Genomic DNA, 20,476 nt, shown 5'->3' on the forward strand with positions numbered 1-20,476 from the left:
AAGTACTGCCGTACCTGCTGACGCTGGCCAAAGCTGGTCTGGCACACGCGTCCATCAAGATTCATCTTGCTGCGATCTCCCGATACACCAGAACCACGGGGCGGACGTCCTTGTGGTCTCATCGTCTGGTGAAAGAGTTCATGAAGGGACTGTTCAGATCGTTCCCGCCGGTGAAGGCTCCGGCCCCGGCGTGGGAGCTCAACGTGGTGCTGACCAAGCTCATGGGACCTCCGTTCGAGCCTCTGCACTCGGCCCCGTTGAAGTTTCTATCGTGGAAAACAGCTTTTCTTGTGGCCATCACCTCCGCACGACGAGTGGGAGAGATCCAGGCCCTTTCCTGCAAGGCCCCGTACTTGACTTTCCACGACACGAGGGTAGTGCTCAGGACGCACCCCTCCTTCATGCCCAAGGTACCGTCGGACTTCCATCTCAACGAACCCTTGGTGTTACCTGTGTTCTTCCCGTCGCCTTCGTCGCCGGCTGAGAGGACTTTGCACTAGCTGGATGTAGCTAGAGCGCTGAAGTTCTACGTGGACCGCACGAAGGGTTTTCGGAAGACGTCACAACTCTTTGTGAACTTTGGACCTGTCAATCAGGGGAAGGCTCTCTCGAAGGCTTCCATCTCCAGATGGCTCTCCGGCTGTATCATGTGCTGTCACCGGTTGGCAAACCGACCGCTGCCTGGCCGTCCGAGAGCCCATTCCACCAGAGCGATCGCAGCTACCACGGCGTTCCTATCTGGTGTGCCCCTGCTGGACATATGCAGGGCTGCTACGTGGAGGTCGACGCACACCTTCACGAAATTCTACTGCGTCGACCGGGATTCCAGGGAGGAGTCCAGGGTCGGCCAAGCAGTGCTGCGCAACCTGTTCGCCTGAGGTGAGCCTGGTGAGGAGGTAAGATGCTTAATGTTGAGTTGATGTGATGCTTAATGTTGAGCCTTTGCCACCTCCCGTGGTTGTGCATGTGTGTACTGCTATGTATTCTTTATTCATGAGCATGTGAATCCATGCCAGACCCCATGCTGGAGAAGGAACAAGTTACTTACCTGTAACTGTTGTTCTCCAGCATGGGTCTGGCATGGATTCACATGCGAACCCTCCCGCCTACCCCTCTGCGGCTCTTCACTTGGTCATACTGCCACTTCACGTGCTTCCAAATCTGAAGATGGCTGCCAGAGGCGGTGCTTAGGTAGAGGGCAGTCATTGGCTGTGGTCAGTATGACGCAGAGACCAGTGATTGGTTATTACTACGAAAGACAGATCAGAAACGAAACTGGTTTTTTCTTTACCGAGGATTCCCAGCCTGACGACGGGGAATATTCATGAGCATGTGAATCCATGCCAGACCCATGCTGGAGAACAACAGTTACAGGTAAGTAACTTGTTCCTTCTCAGATCTCTCAAATTGCTGCAGATTAGCACTAGGTGCTTCAATGTTTCATTTTCTCTCTGCAGAATCTACATATAGAGTCAGCTTTCTCCGCCGTGCTTCTCAGATTGAGAACCTCTTTTGTTTTAAATATGTTCAAACGTAGTTTCATGAAAGTTTGCCTTTTACTGTAACATGGAAAAAGTTCGAAGTATGGCGGTGATGTATTCCTAGCTCTTGCTTCAGTGGTTACATTGACGGCCATGCATCTGTGTCTTAATCTCTGCTCACATGTTTCGTACCAGTCTTGGTCCCACTGCTTTCTCTTTACCATGTTTGGATTTCCTATCAGTTCTTCTTTGTTTGCACTTATTTGCTGTAACGTTAAATCGCATGTTTGCTTCCATTCATCAAAGATAGACCCACTTGTGTTACTCCTGATGGTCCTCAAGATATTATATGCTAGTAACTCATCTGCTCCAATCACTCCTGTATATGGATAACCTATTCCATGTCACAGTAGCGTTAATTGAGATTAATCTGAGTTCAAATCTAATGCAGGCGGTAGGGGTACCCTTAGGTAGATGTAGGAATCTGGTCCAGAATATGTTTTCACATGCACTCCAAACTTTATATGAGCAACCTAACATTGATGCACACCCATAAATCAGGCATGGTATCGCCTCTGCAATATAGAATTCTCTCACCGGTTTTAGTGAGAATGTACCCACTCTCTGTTGATTATTGATCCTTGAGCCGCAAGGAGTTTGCATTTTCTTTTAATTCTTTGGACCATTGGATCATCTGTTATTTGTGCATTGATTAGAGCGCCTAGATATTGTGATTGAGTGAAGCATTTTATTGTTTCCTGACCTAGTTTCCATTTAAATTGCTTTTTATTGTCTTTTTTTGCTCCCACAAGATTTTGAAGGACTAGGATCTCAGTTTTAGCTGCGTTTTATAACTAACCCATCAGGGCTTTGAGTTTCCTCTGTAATCCAATTGGCGTAACATCTAATAACACAATATCATCAGCGTATAGCATGTCGTTTAAAGGGTTCCCGTTTATTTTTGGAGCAAAACCTCTTGCTTCCATGATTTATCTTCCCACCTCTGAAATAAAGAAGTTAAATAGAGTAGCACCTAATGGGCATCCTTGCTTTACCCCTCGTCCTGTTATTATCAATATCAAGAGTAACCCATTCGAGTCTAAATGGATCCTATTCTCAGTGTTTGAGTATACCTCTTTGATTGCTCGCAGGAGACCTTTTGGGCAATTTTTCATCGCTAGCTTTTTCTACAATAATTCCCGGTCCACACTATCAAGAGTGCGCCAGGTCGACGAACGCTAAATATACTTTTGTTGTTGTTTGATGGTTTCCATTAGTAAGAGGAGATTGAGACCACATCCAACTCCTCTCACAAAACCAGTTTGTTGTTCGTCTCTGCACTCGGTTGCTTGCATCCAGTTGTTTAGTTGCTGCAGCAGCTGAGTCCCGAAGATCTTTCCCGCCACATCCAGCAAGGCTATTGGCCTATAATTTTTTGGATCAGTTCATATTTCTTTTTTTAAATACCGGCACAATGATCGCGCTTTTGCAGGATTTTGGAATCTGCACTTGTTTCAAGATGTTTTTAAACAGATTTACACAGAAATCTGTCCTTGAGGATTAGGTTAGTCCGCCCATCTGGGCCCAGGGCTTTTGAGTTGCTTATTCTTCAGATGTTTTCTAGAATGTCCTCTCTCTTTATTTCTACTTCCCAACCCTGATCAGAATCCTGGGTGTGGAATACATGTTCGCTTTGTTAGGCGAACAGACTGGAGTAATGGTTGATCCGGGACTCAGTTACCATGTTACACTGGATAGCTTGTTGTGGTGCATCTGTGTTATTAGTTTTAAGCTCTAGTTCCACAACCAAAATCGAGGCGGAGGGACAGCTGCCCTGGGGTATCTCAAGCACGATGAAAAAAAGATGCAGTCAAGGGTGCGTGGCGTACCCGAAGTAGGAGTCTGACGACTGGATGTCCCGTTTACTGTCTTACGTTTACCCTAAAAGAAAAGCGCCTGCCTGGCCCTATTTGGAAGTGTGAAAATCCCTGGCTAATAAACTAAACTAAGGGTCCCTATCAAACGACAAAGTCCTTAACTGGCCCCCCCACTTTACAAGCTGGGACACAGTTTCAGGGGTGGACTTCTGCCCGGCCCAACGCTGTAAGTCTTTTAAAAGTTCCAGATAATGGTTCTAAAACAACTCCTTCCTTGTCTTCAGACGATGGTTCAACAAAATAAAAAGTTCTTTAATCCAGTTGCTACTGTTCCAGGTTTCATATGAACACGTCTCTGGCTTGCGGACTCCCCACAGACTTTGGGCTCTCTTGAAGACTTGCCCTGATTTGGTGTTACCTTTGGATATAATTCATAGTCTCTGGCCCCGTTCGACTTCCTTGTCTCTTTCGGTGTCTTTGATTCTCATAAGTTAGTTGGCTTCCCCAACTTGGATACAAAGAGTGCTTGTCCTTCACTCACCACAACATATTCATACTTTTCTACCCCAGCCACGTTCAGGATGTGCAGGTTGCCATGACCTCGAAGGTTCTCTCAACCATGTTCCACAGTATCCGTCACTCTGGAAGAGGCTGTCTATGTGAGAATGTTTTCTTCCCTCAAACTACGTCTCTTGACCGTAGACGTCCGTAGGATACGAAGGTCAAGGATTGGTATCTTTCCTGGTGATGAGGTCTCTGTAGCCAGGCCCCCGGCCTACTGCTTTGTACTTGCAGTCGCCCCACCAGAGGAAATGAGGGTTCCCCCATCTCTGCCTCAACCATGGCTGGTGGAATGGGACGCCTACCTTCCAGCATTCGGCTAGCGCTCAGTACGCTCTCCACACCACCACCACCGCCGGCGCCGCGGTCAGGCGTGGCTCTGTTTCTCTAAGAAATCTTTTCCGCAGAGGTGCATCTGTGCATGGGGCAGAGTCTCCTCCCTGCATAGGAGATTGCTCTCTATTCAATTCTTTCTGTGTTTAAATAGTTCATCACAGTAAAATGGGGTGTGTTCTTCATCAATGGTATCGTTCAAACGAAAATCACCATTGCCTTCAGGAAAAACCAAAGAAGTGTCACTGTTCGATGGTATTAGGTCAGTAGTAAGAAGTGTTTTCCACATTTATGTTGTTTGACACAGGGTTCTGGTCTGGGAGGTCTTTCTCGGACCTGGAGTAGTTATCCCACAAAGGGGACTTGCTTTGGTGAGGTCCCGCTTCCCCAAACACCTAGGGGGGGGTCATGCAGAGCAGGCTCAACTTCATAGCCTCCCAGGGGGTGGCTCTGCTCTGGGGAGAAGATTCAGAACAGGGGCCTTATAAAGGGGGGTGCAAACACAACCCAGGAGCCCATCAGTGGACGACTGTAAAGATGGAGTTTCAAAACCTGCCCTGAGGAAGGGTTCTGAGAAGCCGCGCTATTGTAGTAAACCAAGAAAAGAGACCCCATAGCCAAACGCGGCCTGGTTAGGTGGAAGAGCAGTGAGGCTTAGACTTAAGAAATTGTAGGGGCTGTGCAGTAGTACAATGAGACGCAGGAGGTGTGTACAGAAACACACTGTTAACTGGGCCAGAACACACCACCTACTAACCAAAGAAAATAACAGATAATTAGTATTACTAAATCAAGACTTTAAACATATATACATTGACAACAGGTGACCTCACTAGTGGTCGCCAATATTTTACTTTTAAGACTATTAGCAGGGGTTAAACCTGAAGCGTGGAAGATTGTGGGCAGTAAAGCAAGTGAAGACTGGCAAGTACTGCAAAACAATTGCAGAGAAACCAATGTAAGAAGACTAAAAGCAGTGGAAACGGGATGCCCTGCCTTCTAGAAACAAGATCCCAAGCACTTAAAAAGCCATTTTGTGATGAGGTGAGTAGGCCTAGAGCATCAAAGGTCTTAAACTGGGGATCAGAAGCCTTGAAAGTGAAGAAACGCATATTTGCAAAGCCAATCGGTGAGTAAACTGTTAGAGTGGTGAAGAAACAGAAGGAGGAGTTCCTTGGCCAGAACTCCTCCGATCACAACCAGGCAAGGGAGGGGGGGCCCCTGCAACCCCATGGCATGGGTTGGGAACAGGTATGCAAGCTTGCCTCCTTTACTCCGATTCCACTAGAAACCTACCCTCGAGTCCCTAGATTTGCTGGGTACACTTATTTTGATTGTTGGTTCTGTTGCAGTAATGCCATAGACAAGGTGAGGCATATTGTGAGACTGCGCTCTTCTGTCATTGCTCTCAGGCAGGCAGTCCTGCTGCCAACAGGCCCACTTAAAGTGTACACTACAATAGTTTATTTGGTAAACTGGGTCCCTCGGGGGGCCATGTCCAGCACCCAGCAAGCAGTGCAGGAACGAGCGAAAAGGTCTCATCAAATCTGTGTTTTAATTGGAGACTTCTACACATTCTGAGTGTGGCCTGTAGGATAAAGTGATGAGCCGCGAACTGCAGCAGAATGGCCCGCGCTCATGGGTGAGAATGTAATGGCAGGTCAGGCTATGCCATCTACGGACATCTATACTACAGCCATATTTAGTAAAAGGGGACCTAAGGAACTGTTAATCATTGGTGTTTCTACTGTTGAGAATGATGGCTTTGAATGCATCTGGGTGGCACCGAGCCAGGACCAGCTGCACTTCAAGTTACATAGCATAGAGGCAGGCCTTGAGGACTTAAACTCATGTCATTGTCTGTGTGTTGTGAGAGGTCAGCAATGTGGGGCGGACGCATTTTGGAGGATTTTTCACAATACGCCATGTTATTAAATTATAAATGTTCTCAAATGCCTCCCTACCCGTGCTCTAAAATATATGGCAGTTCATAAAAACATCACAATGATTTTCAGTCTCTCTTGGTAACTTGGGTGAATTTCCCTTCCCCAGGGTCCAAGTTATATTCATCAAAAGAAACCAGGAAATCCAAGTTTGTAATGCAGTCTCGGTTCGGTTCTTGGTTTCTTCAAAGTTAAAGGAAATTTTTATCAACCAAAGTTCCAACAACAGAAAAAACCTTCTCTTCTTGGTGAAATAACTCTTTCCACTTCCTCAAAATAGTGTCTCCAAGAGTTTGGTATCCTACAGCACAGCTCACTGCCTAATTAGCCATGTGCAAGGAGCTTTAACATGCACCACCACACTGCCCCAGCAAACGAGGGGGGCTGGCCTACCACAGCATACATGCCACGCCACACTAGAGGAGTGTACATGTGAGCAAAAGCCCAGTGGAATGAAGCTGGAGGCTTCCCTTCACTGTAAAAGGTCAGCAGGACATGGTGAAAAACAAAATCAGCACGTTTGGGGTCCATAGAATATGGAGGGGGAGTTGTTGGGAGAGAAATCTTTCCACGCGGCAGCGCTGCTAAGTTCTCTGCAGGTAGACCTGCGACTCCCACAGGGCTTGGCTGCACCGCACGCCTGCCCGCCGATCACTGCGTTCTTTTACACTGTCAGACCACTTTTTTCTGTATTTTACTACTTTGTTTGTCATGGTCATATTTATCTTGTCCCCTCGTGGTCTAATTGTGTGTTTGCCAGGCTTGTAGCACGTGCTCATCTGTGACACATTTTATGAGGTGCCTGTTTTGCTGCTTGCCAGCACTGTGACTGGGTTCATGCTGGTGGAACTTTGCGTCTTGTACAATTACCACATATGCATCAGTCATGTTTGGTCATTGTATAGGGACCAACATTAACGTCTCAATTTGTGTCCTCTTGGAGAGTAAATATACTGCCCACCCATAGTTATTTATATCACTGGCACTGCCACCTTCCAAATCTGTTCAGAGCTCAAGCACCAAGACCCAGTGCAAAGTGTGTTGCTGCCTTGGTGGCATGCCGACGAGTAGAGACGTCACCATAGGGAAGTGCTGCTAGAGGCCATATCGTACACTGACTGCTGTCAAAGGAAGGCTGGGTCTGGAAGCTCACCAGGTAGCCAATCGCAGACTCTGCTTGGGGGGTACCGTCTTTCCCAGTACCAAGTGGCGTTCACAGGTGGAAGTGTGCATAACTCCTAGTCGCCTCTCCTCTTTCAAGTCTTAAAGGGACCTGAATGGGATACAGTGGGGAAGGGTGGTAATAACCAATGAAGGTCAGGGAGGGTAGGTTGTATTTTGGCAGTGGGCTAGCATGCCTCACCCAAAGGCATCTTTCCTCTCCAAGTTCCCTCCACCCAGGTGATCCTCCCTCGTAGATCCACCCCCAGGGTCGGAATCCAAAAGCGATGGCCCTTTCCTGGCCACCTGAGAGGGAGATCCAAGGGGAGTAGATGGTAGGATGCCCTCAGGTTCCTCACAGTGGGCATAAGCTGAACTTGCAAGGATGTGCTAAGTGGGTTCATTGTAAATGGACAACGTGTTATCTGAGCATAATGTGAAGTCCGAATGATTTGTCGACTAGGTTTAAATCTTAAAATAGCTATTCATAAACTAATTCGGCACTTTACGTGGAATTGCCAGATTTATTTGAAAGCGGGCAATCTAAAAATGTTTACAAAAAAATAGGACATTCCTTTCACATGTGGCTATTTTTGTTTCCTTGTGTAGCTGATCTTCCACCTGGAATTTAGATTTACCCTGTGTGGTTCAGGACAGTGTTTACAAGCCAGATGACAATATAAAGCAGGGCTCTGACCCGCGAGGGTTGGATGCTAAAATCTGAAGTGGTAAACCAGAGGAGCCTTGTACTTGGTAACCATGAACCTGGGATGTTCCCTCCATGAGCTTTGTCCCGGTAGAATGGAAGTGATGGGGTGGATGTGTGTATGATCATAACTGCTTTTATGCTCTGTGCAGGGTTTCTCACTGAGTGCCACATCACAGCACTGGACTCTCATAATCTGCAGGTTTTGTATTTTTCTTAATTTACAGGCGAAAGGAGCTGGCAGAGATTGTGTCATACTACCCTTCAATGAAGGCTGTGAATGAGAGGGGGAAGGAGGTGACTGAGTACAACAACAAATACTGGCTAATGCTTGATGAGCAAGAGACTCAACGCGTGTATCCCACCAAGGAAGCCAGAGTGTAAGCACTGTAAACTGGGGGCTGAGTGTATCGCACCAAGGAAGCCAGAGTGTAAGCACTGTAAACTGGGGGCTGAGTGTATCGCACCAAGGAAGCCAGAGTGTAAGCACTGTAAACTGGGGGCTGAGTGTATCCCACCAAGGAAGCCAGAGTGTAAGCACTGTAAACTGGGGGCTGAGTGTATCGCACCAAGGAAGCCAGAATGTAAGCACTGTAAACTGGGGGCTGAGTGTATCGCACCAAGGAAGCCAGAATGTAAGCAATGTAAACTGGGGGCTGTGTGTATCCCACCAAGGAAGCCAGAGTGTAAGCAATGTAAACTGGGGGCTGAGTGTATCGCACCATGGAAGCCAGAGTGTAAGCACTGTAAACTGGGGGCTGTGTGTTTCCCACCAGGGAAGCCAGAGTGTAAGCACTGTAAACTGGGGGCTGAGTGTATCGCACCAAGGAAGCCAGAGTGTAAGCACTGTAAACTGGGGGCTGAGTGTATCTCACAAGAGAGCCAGAGTGTAAGCACTGTAAACTGGGGGCTGAGTGTATCTCACAAGGGAGCCAGAGTGTAAGCACTGTAAACTGGGGGCTGAGTGTATCGCACCAAGGAAGCTAGAGTGTAAGCACTGTAAACTGGGGGCTGAGTGTATCGCACCAAGGAAGCCAGAGTGTAAGCACTGTAAACTGGGGGCTGTGTGTTTCCCACCAGGGAAGCCAGAGTGTAAGCAATGTAAACTGGGGGCTGTGTGTTTCCCACCAGGGAAGCCAGAGTATAAGCAATGTTAATGAGCGCTACGTGTATCACACCAAGGAAGCAAGATTGTAAGTAATGTTCGGATGAATCTGCTTAGATTCACATGCTGTGCATATAGCGCGACATCTACTGGTAATCACATAGTATTGCATGTGGCCTTTCGAGGATTGAAACGGGACGTCAACATGTTTACATGTTTCGTTCCGCCTTCTGTCATGTGTTTCACCCAGCCTTCCACTATGCATAAGTCTTCCTGCCTGCTGTCATGTCTCAGCCAGCCTTCCACTATGCATGCGTCTTCCCGCCTGCTGTCATGTCTCAGCCAGCCTTCCACTATGCATGCGTCTTCCTGCCTGCTGCCATGTCTGTTTCACCCAACCTTCCACTATGCATGCGTCTTCCCGCCTGCTGTCATGTCTCAGCCAGCCTTCCACTATGCATGCGTCTTCCTGCCTGCTGCCATGTCTGTTTCACCCAACCTTCCACTATGCATGCGTCTTCCCGCCTGCTGTCATGTCTCTCACCCAGCCTTCCACTATGCATGCGTCTTCCCGCCTGCTGTCATGTCTCTCACCCAGCCTTCCACTATGCATGCGTCTTCCTGCCTGCTGCCATGTCGGTTTCACCCAACCTTCCACTATGCATGCGTCTTCCTGCCTGCTGCCATGTCGGTTTCACCCAACCTTCCACTATGCATGCGTCTTCCTGCCTGCTGCCATGTCCGTTTCACCCAACCTTCCACTATGCATGCGTCTTCCCGCCTGCTGTCATGTCTCTCACCCAGCCTTCCACTATGCATGCGTCTTCCTGCCTGCTGCCATGTCTGTTTCACCCAACCTTCCACTATGCATGCGTCTTCCCGCCTGCTGTCATGTCTCTCACCCAGCCTTCCACTATGCATGCGTCTTCCCGCCTGCTGTCATGTCTCTCACCCAGCCTTCCACTATGCATGCGTCTTCCCGCCTGCTGTCATGTCTCTCACCCAGCCTTCCACTATGCATGCGTCTTCCTGCCTGCGGCCATGTCGGTTTCACCCAGCCTTCCACTGTGCATGCGTCTTCCTGCCTGCGGCCATGTCGGTTTCACCCAGCCTTCCACTATGCATGCGTCTTCCTGCCTGCTGCCATGTCTGTTTCACCCAACCTTCCACTATGCATGCGTCTTCCCGCCTGCTGTCATGTCTCTCACCCAACCTTCCACTATGCATGCGTCTTCCCGCCTGCTGTCATGTCTCAGCCAGCCTTCCACTATGCATGCGTCTTCCTGCCTGCTGCCATGTCTGTTTCACCCAACCTTCCACTATGCATGCGTCTTCCTGCCTGCTGCCATGTCCGTTTCACCCAGCCTTCCACTATGCATGCGTCTTCCCGCCTGCTGTCATGTCTCTCACCCAGCCTTCCACTATGCATGCGTCTTCCCGCCTGCTGTCATGTCTCAGCCAGTCTTCCACTATGCATAAGTCTTCCCGCCTGCTGTCATGTCTCTCAGCCAGCCTTCCACTATGCATGCGTCTTCCCGCCTGCTGTCATGTCTCAGCCAGCCTTCCACTATGCATGCGTCTTCCTGCCTGCTGCCATGTCTGTTTCACCCAACCTTCCACTATGCATGCGTCTTCCCGCCTGCTGTCATGTCTCTCACCCAGCCTTCCACTATGCATGCGTCTTCCCGCCTGCTGTCATGTCTCAGCCAGCCTTCCACTATGCATGCGTCTTCCCGCCTGCTGTCATGTCTCAGCCAGCCTTCCACTATGCATGCGTCTTCCTGCCTGCTGCCATGTCTGTTTCACCCAACCTTCCACTATGCATGCGTCTTCCTGCCTGCTGCCATGTCCGTTTCACCCAGCCTTCCACTATGCATGCGTCTTCCCGCCTGCTGTCATGTCTCTCACCCAGCCTTCCACTATGCATGCGTCTTCCCGCCTGCTGTCATGTCTCAGCCAGTCTTCCACTATGCATGCGTCTTCCCGCCTGCTGTCATGTCTCAGCCAGCCTTCCACTATGCATGCGTCTTCCCGCCTGCTGTCATGTCTCAGCCAGCCTTCCACTATGCATGCGTCTTCCCGCCTGCTGTCATGTCTCAGCCATCCTTCCACTATGCATGCGTCTTCCTGCCTGCTGCCATGTCTGTTTCACCCAACCTTCCACTATGCATGCGTCTTCCCGCCTGCTGTCATGTCTCAGCCAGCCTTCCACTATGCATGCGTCTTCCTGCCTGCTGCCATGTCTGTTTCACCCAACCTTCCACTATGCATGCGTCTTCCCGCCTGCTGTCATGTCTCTCACCCAGCCTTCCACTATGCCTGCGTCTTCCTGCCTGCGGCCATGTCGGTTTCACCCAGCCTTCCTCTATGCATGCGTCTTCCCGCCTGCTGTCATGTCCGTTTCACCCACCTTCCCGCTATGGCTATGCATGTTTCTTTCCGCCTGCTGTCATGTTTTCATTTTCCCACCTGCTTCTTTGTCAGTTTAGTTCTGGCTAGCAGCCATCCTTTTCTGCCTGTTAGTTTTCATGGCCGCTTCTCATGCGTACCTCTCCATGTTTGCATGCCTGCTTTTTGCCTGCCTGTTATCATCCTTGCCTACCTGAGTCTGTAATTCCCAAATCCTGCATGTTGGTGTTCTGGTATCGTCCTGCATTCTCGTGGCTGCCCCTTGCGGTCTGATCTCGTGACATTTCTCTTTGCTAACATGTCTGCCTGATTGTATGTCCGTTTATTCCTACCTGCTCACGCGTATATTTGTCCTGTCTGCTTGCGTTTATTTCTTTTGTCCTGCCTGCTCACATGCCTCTTGTGTCTCTCCTGGGGTGCCTTCAGGGAAGAAATGAAGTGGAGGAAGTGGGCGGATGATTGGCTGGTGCACCTCATTTCCCCCAATGTTTACCGCACTCCGGGAGAAGCCCTGGCATCCTTCGATTACATCGTTCGTGTCGGGAAGTTTGGTGCTGTTGAGGGTTTCTTCGCCAAGTACTTTGGTGCAGCTGCCATGTTTGTCATCGGCAAGAGGCTAAAGAGCAGGTGAGTGGTGTTCTTGAAAAGTTGACAAGCTTGAACATTGTCTTTCCTCCCTCCCCTCCCTTCTGATCCTTGTGCTAACTGTACCATAGGACAACGATACGCTAGATTGTGTGTGTGTGTGATCACTCCACTGTCTGTGCTGTGCAGATGTATGTGCACAACGGAGCATTATCTTGCTTTCTGAATGACTGTTGTAAGGAAGGCATGGTATCAAGAATGGACAGACACAAGTCATCACAGTTCAAGGGTGTTTATTAAACTGTATAGGTTGGGTGGAAAACACCTAATCTAAGATGGGAGCAAGCTACGGCCATCAAATCAAAATAAGGCAGTCCTGGTGGCGTCTTGTCAAAATGAAAGGGCCTATACTAAAAAACCTATTTCAATCTTTACAACTAAATACCAAAAGGAGTGTGGGATGGAAATCGCAAGAAAGAAGTGTTCCCAATTGATAAGTCAGGACGTGGTTGCTGGGGGTCTCCCTTCCCCACGTTTTGAGCACGGGCCAAGGTGGGACTCCTGAGCACAGCACACGCTCGAGCTTTCCCAGCACGAGATGACAGTTCCACTTCAGATATCCGGGCCCTCAGTGGTTGTCTCTTTTCTGCAAAAAGTCTCTTACCTCCGAGGATCTGATAGGCTCCAAAATAACAAATAAAAAGTTCCTTTCCAATGTATGTTTGGTTGATGCCTTCACCCCTGGGGTCCCCTCTTCCAAGCGCAGACCCTTCTTGACTCTTTGCCTCCCTCCGTCGTGTTCACTCAGGCTTTTGCACAGATGCCTTCTCCTTGGCATTCACAAATCTTACTGTCTTTTTAAACATTTTTTGTGGACCTCCCACTGCGGGTTCACTTTTGTCAACACACTGTTTCTTGGAACTTTAGACTTCATCCCTCTTTATTGGCATCCCTCCTTCGGGTTCACTCTTGCCTCTTCGTATTTCCTTTTGCTTTCTCTGGATGCGGGATTCGCTTCCCTTGCTTTCTCTGGATGCGGGATTCGCTTCCCTTGCTTTCTCTGAATGCGAGATTCGCTTCCCTTGCTTTCTCTGGATGCGGGATTCGCTTCCCTTGCTTTCTCTGGATGCGGGATTCGCTTCCCTTGCTTTCTCTAGATGCGGGATTCGCTTCCCTTGCTTTCTCTACAGTTTGCCGGTCGAAGACGTTCGACTGTACAGGGATTTCGCTAGACCCTTATATGATCACTTTGACCTTTCTCTGCGGTTCTCCTACAGCCTTCTGGTATCAGTAGTTTAACTCAACATGGGATTAACCAGAGTGTCTCGATTGCACACCCACGTGGTGCCGATTCCCTCTGTAGCTGGTCTTCCCTTAACAATTTACAGTTCTTCCTCAATGTGCCACTTGGCGACTTTCATTCAACACAGTTCGGTTTCTTTATTGGTTCTCCCCTCACCTCACCTGTTGTGATGAACCGCTTGGCCTTCCTCGTATCTGGAGTCCATGCCGGTACCATGGTAGCAGGTGTCTCCTTCGGTCCTGCTTATCAGCATAGGCACACTCCGTGAACCGTCGACATCTGCTGCAACATACTTGAGCTATTGTCCGTGGTTTTAAGATTCCTTCTGCAGAGGTCTTGTATGTTCTGGGCTGAAAAGGGCAAGGTCGCTTCTCTCAGCTTTTCTCCTCATCTTGAACTGCAGTGCCTGCATAGCTGTCTCCTCGTGCGGTCTGCCTTGCTCATCTTGTGCTCAACCTTCTTTCCCTGTGGGAAAGGGTGTGTGTGTGTGTGTGTGTGTGTGTGTTAGTGTGTTAGTTATCCTTGTCAATTGCCTGACCCTTGTGTTGGGACATTTTAAGTAAATGGTTTTGGTGTTTGTCCGTCGTCTTTTGTGATGTACGAAAGTTGTGTCGAAAAAGGGTATTAGGGGTACAGTTTCTGAGCTTCCCATATAGGTAATAGAAGAGGGATACTGCGTTTCACCCATTGGTGTCCAACTTCCACTCCCCGAGGACCCCCCCATCCAGGTAATCCGCCCTCACTGGTCCACCCCCAGGAACCCGGGGACTAGTCAGGGAGACACCTTCAGGTTTCTCACACTATCCACATTTTCACTGTACAGTGGAGTACATCTGTGCTCCTTGTGAGTTGCCTCTGCATAATGTGGGTCCTCGTATCAGTCAGTTTCTCTGCACGTTTGCATGCCCAGACTGTGTGTGCGCGAGACAGAACATCCATACACGTATGCACTGCTTATTTCTCCAATCATAGGCACAACCTCCAGGACGATGTTCGTGAGGATCTGTACAAGGCGGCCGATGACTGGGTAAAGGCTGTTGGAAAACACCGGCGGTTCCTGGGTGGAGACGAGCCTAACCTGGCTGACTTGGTGAGCAACGTTTCAGGGGCCCTTCTGTCACTTGATGCACGGGTGGCACATTTTCTTAAGCGTAGTTATCGACTGTATGGATAAGGCGCCCTGTTTGATACATAGTGTCTACTTTCAGTCACCTGTTGTCTAACATGTACCACATTGTAATCCTTTCTGCAGAGTATTCACGCAAACAGACCCCCAAGAGGCTGCATGGTCTATATTCTGGTTGTGATCAATCGCACAGTCTTTATTTCAGTATCTCCTAGGACCCTTAGTGAAGATAGAAAAGAGTGATTCTGCCACCCTCCTACTGCCTCCCAACCCCTTCCACCTTCCAGGGCCCCATGAGGAGGGCAATGTTCTACCTTGGAGGGAGTGGAATGGAGCAGATTGGGCCAAACTGTGGAAATTCCTGCAACTCTTCTGTAGGCTCTGTTCACAGTTCATCCTATTTTCTTCTCTAGAGCCTGGTCATTGGGGGTTCACTCATGATGTCCCCTTTTTCGGCACTGATGGCATTCTCAAGGTCTGTGCCTACTGCTGCCTTAACTGAGATCTACATGACGGGATCTTCTGGCGTAGGAGATTTACAGTAGTACTTGGCATTGCCAACTGCGGTCAACAGCCGTTGATGAAGATCGCATGTTCTCCTAGCGAACATCATGGTGGATTCCTCTAGTTTCCAAACCTGTAATAAAAGGTGTTATTTCTCAGTTTAGTGGTACGAAGGGCTGCATTGGCACTGCCAGGTTTAAAACCTGTGAAAGCTAGGCTGGCACCATGTTGGAGGCTTGCCGGGGGTTACGCTCTCGCTGCCACACTTGTCCCACTGTGGACACTCGCGATGAGGAACGGACCAGCACTGCTATGGCGGCCACGGTTCGTAACCTTTTATTGGTTATTAAAGTGCTAGGGGGAGATTAAGGGTGGCCAGGGGTCGTGGTTTCCCATGAACACTGCACAGGGATTACGAGGAGTGAACAAAATGCAATTGTCTGAAGTATCTTCCAAAGTTGCTAGACCAAAATAGGTCTGTGCTATTCATGATCCAGAGGCTGGTCCTACAGCAGGGCGTGCAACCTTTGGGTCTTCAAATGTTTTGAAGTGCAACTACCGCCATTCCTTGCTAGCAAAGTCAATGGTGAGGGATCATGGGAGTTTAAAACCTCTGGAGAGGTGCCGTTTGCAGATCCCTGTCCTGGAGGTTAGTCTCCCCCTACTGGGCTTCAGTGTTTATGGAGTGGATGAACTAATGGGTCTTGTAGGTTGTCGGCAACGCTTCATAGAACTCGATTGTCAGCATGGAGTTTAGCTAGAGAGATTCAGAGTCCCTGAACCAGTAAGGGGGAGTGGGGGAGCTGGCAGCCCCCCCAGATGTTTTGTCCTACGACTCCCAAGATTCCTTAACCTTCACTATACTGTCTAGCAGGGGCATCACTGGCTGGTCTGCTGTGGCTACCGGAAAGGGAAAGACCCCAGAGCGTACGACAGAGCGTGGTTTATAAAGACGACATGTGACATATGGGACCGACGGCTGAAGAAGGGACAGCTATCGATGCACCCTCCCCATTTACCCCCTTATTTGAGAATCCTCCATTCTCTCTGGGGATGCTAAAAGGGACATTTAGGCAGTGGCCACAGCGAGACTGCTTGATGTTAGCAGATATGGCATGGAGTGGTGAAATAGCGACGTTTGAGAAATGTAAAAAATGCATCGGCCTAAAGGAGACAGACAGATTTGAATATAGCCCGATAACAATGGTTGATGCAGCCCGAAGTCAGGCAAGCAGCAGTGAGACCACCTACACAGATATTTAGAACTCCTCAGACAGGGGATAAGCAATTGATGTGTCAACTGTATCAGATACTGCTAACCTGTGGCCCCCAAAATACCTGGCCATATGATATTGCTAAATTAGGAGGGGACATTAGGGGAAAATATCCCACAGGAACACTGGGAAGACCTATGGAAGAATATGCCAAAACTGACCAGGTCCATACATTTGAGACATGTGGTATAAAATGGTGAAATGGCACAACACACCCCAAATGCTCCATATAATGTATACTACAATTTCGCTAAACTGCTGGAGGGGATGCAAGGATAAAGAGGACTGGAGACATATCTGGCAGGACTGCCCAAAGATCAAGGGATTTTCGGAAGACGTCCCATTACAAATGGATGCATCCAGGAATAGGTACTCTCTCTTTGGGAGGCAATCTGTGTGGGTTGTTCGAACCAGAGACACGCCTAATGCTGAAACCACTGAAAAAAGCCTTTGTGGTCCTACTTAAAGCGGTGTGGCTGGTGAAAGCTAGACTTTCCGACTCCTAGCGGCGTGGCTGGTGAAAGCTAGACTTTCCGACTGCTAGCGGCATGGCTGGTGAAAGCTACACTTTTCCGACTCCTAGCGGCATGGCTGGTGAAAGCTAGACTTTCCGACTCCTAGCTGCGTGGCTGGTGAAAGCTAGACTTTCCGACTCCTAGCAGCGTGGCTGGTGAAAGCTAGACCTTCCGACTCCTAGCGGCATGGCTGGTGAAAGCTAGACTTTTCCGACTCCTAGCGGCATGGCTGGTGAAAGCTAGACTTTTGCTACTGACAGCGGCGTGGCTGGTGAAAGCTAGACTATCGAAATCTAAGATTCTGGGGGAAGCGGATCAATTCAGAGGGGACTGGGGAGCAATGTTGGACTATTTGAATGGGGATTATATGATAGATTGGTGCCCACAAAACATTTGGATCCTGGATATGATGCAAGACTTAAAGTTAACTACCTGGACAATGAGTGGTCTAAATCTTTCAACTGTCTTTGAGGACTTGCATTGTATAGCCATGTGATGTGGGGAGAGGGGGACGGGTTCTGTTGTATTAAGCTAAGAAAAATGCTAATAAAAATAAATTAAAAACAAATAAGTTACTCTGTCTACACAGTGCACAATCTGCCCCGTCCATTGTTCCCTGGGGCTGGTGGGTCAACTCTGAGCAGTGCATGTAAGTTTGCAAGCCACTCACCTGCACTGTATTGCCACGGCAGTGTACACCGGCCCGCAACTGTCCAGCCCGTTTCCATGCATTGTTCTTTGCAAGGTTATTCTGGCTCATACCTTTCCACCAGCTATTGTCTGGGACCCCCTCGCTCATCTGGCTTCCACATATGATCTTTCCCCCTTATTGTGAAACCGTTGCCTAGTAGGCTGCAGACAGGGGCTTCAGGGAGTGTGTGGCTTCCCCTGATGTGCTTCCACCTGTCCATCAAAGGTGACTTTCACAACCAGCTGGGATCATAAATGCGTGGTGGGGGTCGTGAGACCATCTTTACTTGGGAATTCATCCACTATTTCCATTGTTCTAGCTAATAGTACGCTTCTGCATTACCATGCCTAAGACTGATCTTATTAAATATTCACAATCTGTGCTGTGAAGTTACTGTTTTCTAGATGCAGCGGTAATGATTTGCAATTTCTAAAATATTTCCAGCGTAGCTAAGGGGAATCTATGCAGAGGATGTGTCCGGGGAAGTGACTGCAGCGTCAGTCAAGCGCTTGTCTGGTATGAGTGATTACCAGCTGTGCTCTTCTAAGCAACGTCTTTGTGTGGGCAAGCAATTGTTTTGGCCCAAGAGCAAAAGTTGAATGTACGAATGGCAATCGCAGCCCATCCAACCCCTCTCCAGTAGGACCAGGGCAAGCATTGTCCATTTCTCCGGGTAAAATGTTTGGCCCTAATCAAAAGTGACCTTCGTCTCCCCTCCTGACAAGCATAGGTGCTTCTCCTTCCTCATAATGTAGTGTAAGGTGTCACAAAGCATACACGGATCCAACATAGGCCAGACATGGTATTTTGCTCAACAGTTCTTTAGTAGAATTCACACAAAGGCAAAGCAAATCCATTTCCTTAGGTCCAAAAAAGCAAAAAAGTAACTTGTCAGGGAGGCTTAGCACTAAAATATGGATATGGGTCTCTGAGAAATTTCCCAAAACTCCTAAACAAAGGTTCTTTCCGTTCTCCTTTGGGCCAGATGCTGACCTTTGCCAGGGGTTTAGCATAACAAGACCAGATGTGGGGGTCTGTTCGGACTGTTCCAAATAAAACCTTAAAGTACCTCCCAGCTTCTTGTCATTGCAGACACAGTTCTGGTGTTCATAGCCTCCTTGGCGATGATCTTATACATTTGGGGTTATTCTTTAGGGTCTCAAATGTACACTGGAGCCTGATCGATTCTGTAGTTGGTCACATTTACGCCGGCCTCAAACATGGCTAAGAGCCACAGGAAGAGAGGATCCACGCTGTTTGCTTTTTACAGGGTCCTCCCTTGGACTCCCACAACTCTCTCATTTAAGGTCCCAGACCTACAGACTCGCACCCCAGTCTCTCCTTGATGCACAACCACATAGTTGAACCTGACAAGCCGCCTTTTATTCCTTCATTCTCTTTCTCTGTCCTTCTCTTCACTTCCTCGATGCTTTGCTTATTCCTCCACTCTTCCCAGACTCCCCTCTCCCCACTTGCATCTTCAGTCCCTTCTTCTGCTTGTTGATTCCCTACCTGGTCTTCTTTCTCTTCCCCTCCTCTTCCCAACCCCGATATCTTCCACCCCTCCTCCCCACTTATTAGATTAGCTTCACTGTTCCCTGAATCCTCTGAATTTGCAAGCGCTCTGAGAAATTACCCTTTCTGCCCCCCGCCCCCCGTCCCACCGGACATCGAAGAATGGCTTCCGGTGTTTGTTGGTTATTGTGGAGTATGGTAATAGTTATATCTAGGTTTAATCTGGGGTGTGACGCCCTATCTCCCCCCAACATCCTGAGGTTTGTGGGCGATGCACTACCCGGGTAGGGTTTCCATGAGAGATGCTCACTGATATGGGTTCATCCATCCTGTCATTGGATGGCCTGACGTCCCTCCTCCACATAAAACCTTAGGCACCTCCATATTCCACAATCGTATCAATAGCCTTTTGGAAAGGTTCAACAAAATATTGAAAACCTGTCTTGAGTAGCGTGGTTGATACTTTGAGATGTGTCGTACTATTGTCTTGGTTTCTATCTGCACTGTGAATGCTGCATCAAACCTGTACTGGCTTCTCTCCACCTCAGCTTCTGCACGTCTGTGATAGTGAAAGAGAATAGCGGGAAGATGCGTGTCCGAACCTGTTCTGTTATGTTACTTGGCATTTATATAGCGCCTTATATATCATTGGTATGACCTCAAAGCGCTGGTAGGTTGAACGCCCTCGGGAACCGTAGTTCGAGTAGAGAGAGAGTGTCTTATGGTGCGTGGGCGCACCAGAATTGTGTGCAGCTGGTGTGGTTCTTGCATGATGGCTGCTTCTTAGCGGTAGGTGTGGTGCTGAGGAAATCAGTTGGATGTGTTCAGTCTGGAGGGTGGACAGCCAGACTGAGTTCTGGCTGCGTTAGACCTGAGGAACGCCTAAGCTAGCCGGCATGTGCTCAGCTAGCTGTGTTTTATTAGGGTTGTGAGGTGTTCGTGGGGTCATGTTCATATGTGAACAGCTAGGCCGAATTATCTGGGTATAGCTGTTTTCTAGTTGAATGATGGTGTATAGGAGAGAGTAAGCGTAGTCGTGTGATGTGGTGGTTATCAGTAAAGCGCCTGAGACCAGGCACATAAGCGGGACAGTGGGGACGTACATATCGACCTACATATATCAAGCGACAGGATGGATAGGGTATATATGGGATACAAATAAATGAGGATACGGTACATAGCATATATAGGAGATACAGATAATTTGGTAATGTCTTGGTGAATAGGTGTTGCCTCTATTCGCACCAATCGCACTATCTGTATCACCGTATCATCCGCAACATCCGCACCAACCGTAGCACATGCTCCAGCCATAACATGCGCACCAACCGTAACATGCGCACCAACTGTAGCATACGTACCATCCCTATCGTCCGCACCATCCGCA

At 48.7% G+C, this 20,476-nt stretch overlaps 1 protein-coding gene across 3 annotated transcripts in view; it reads left to right on the top strand.

The window, feature by feature from the left end:
* The window catches only part of PTGES2 (prostaglandin E synthase 2), a 93,002-nt gene that overhangs the window by 49,220 nt on the left and 23,306 nt on the right, over positions 1-20,476 (top strand). For all 3 annotated transcript variants that reach the window (XM_069609162.1, XM_069609161.1, XM_069609160.1), the window contains exons 4-6: positions 8,290-8,442; positions 12,003-12,203; positions 14,437-14,554. In XM_069609162.1, coding sequence (XP_069465263.1) covers positions 8,290-8,442; positions 12,003-12,203; positions 14,437-14,554 — 472 coding nt within the window. The remainder of the gene's footprint in view (positions 1-8,289; positions 8,443-12,002; positions 12,204-14,436; positions 14,555-20,476) is intronic.

Source organism: Ambystoma mexicanum, chromosome 8, assembly GCF_040938575.1.
Source record: "Ambystoma mexicanum isolate Mex_15411 chromosome 8, UKY_AmexF1_1, whole genome shotgun sequence".
Lineage (NCBI taxonomy): Eukaryota > Metazoa > Chordata > Amphibia > Caudata > Ambystomatidae > Ambystoma > Ambystoma mexicanum.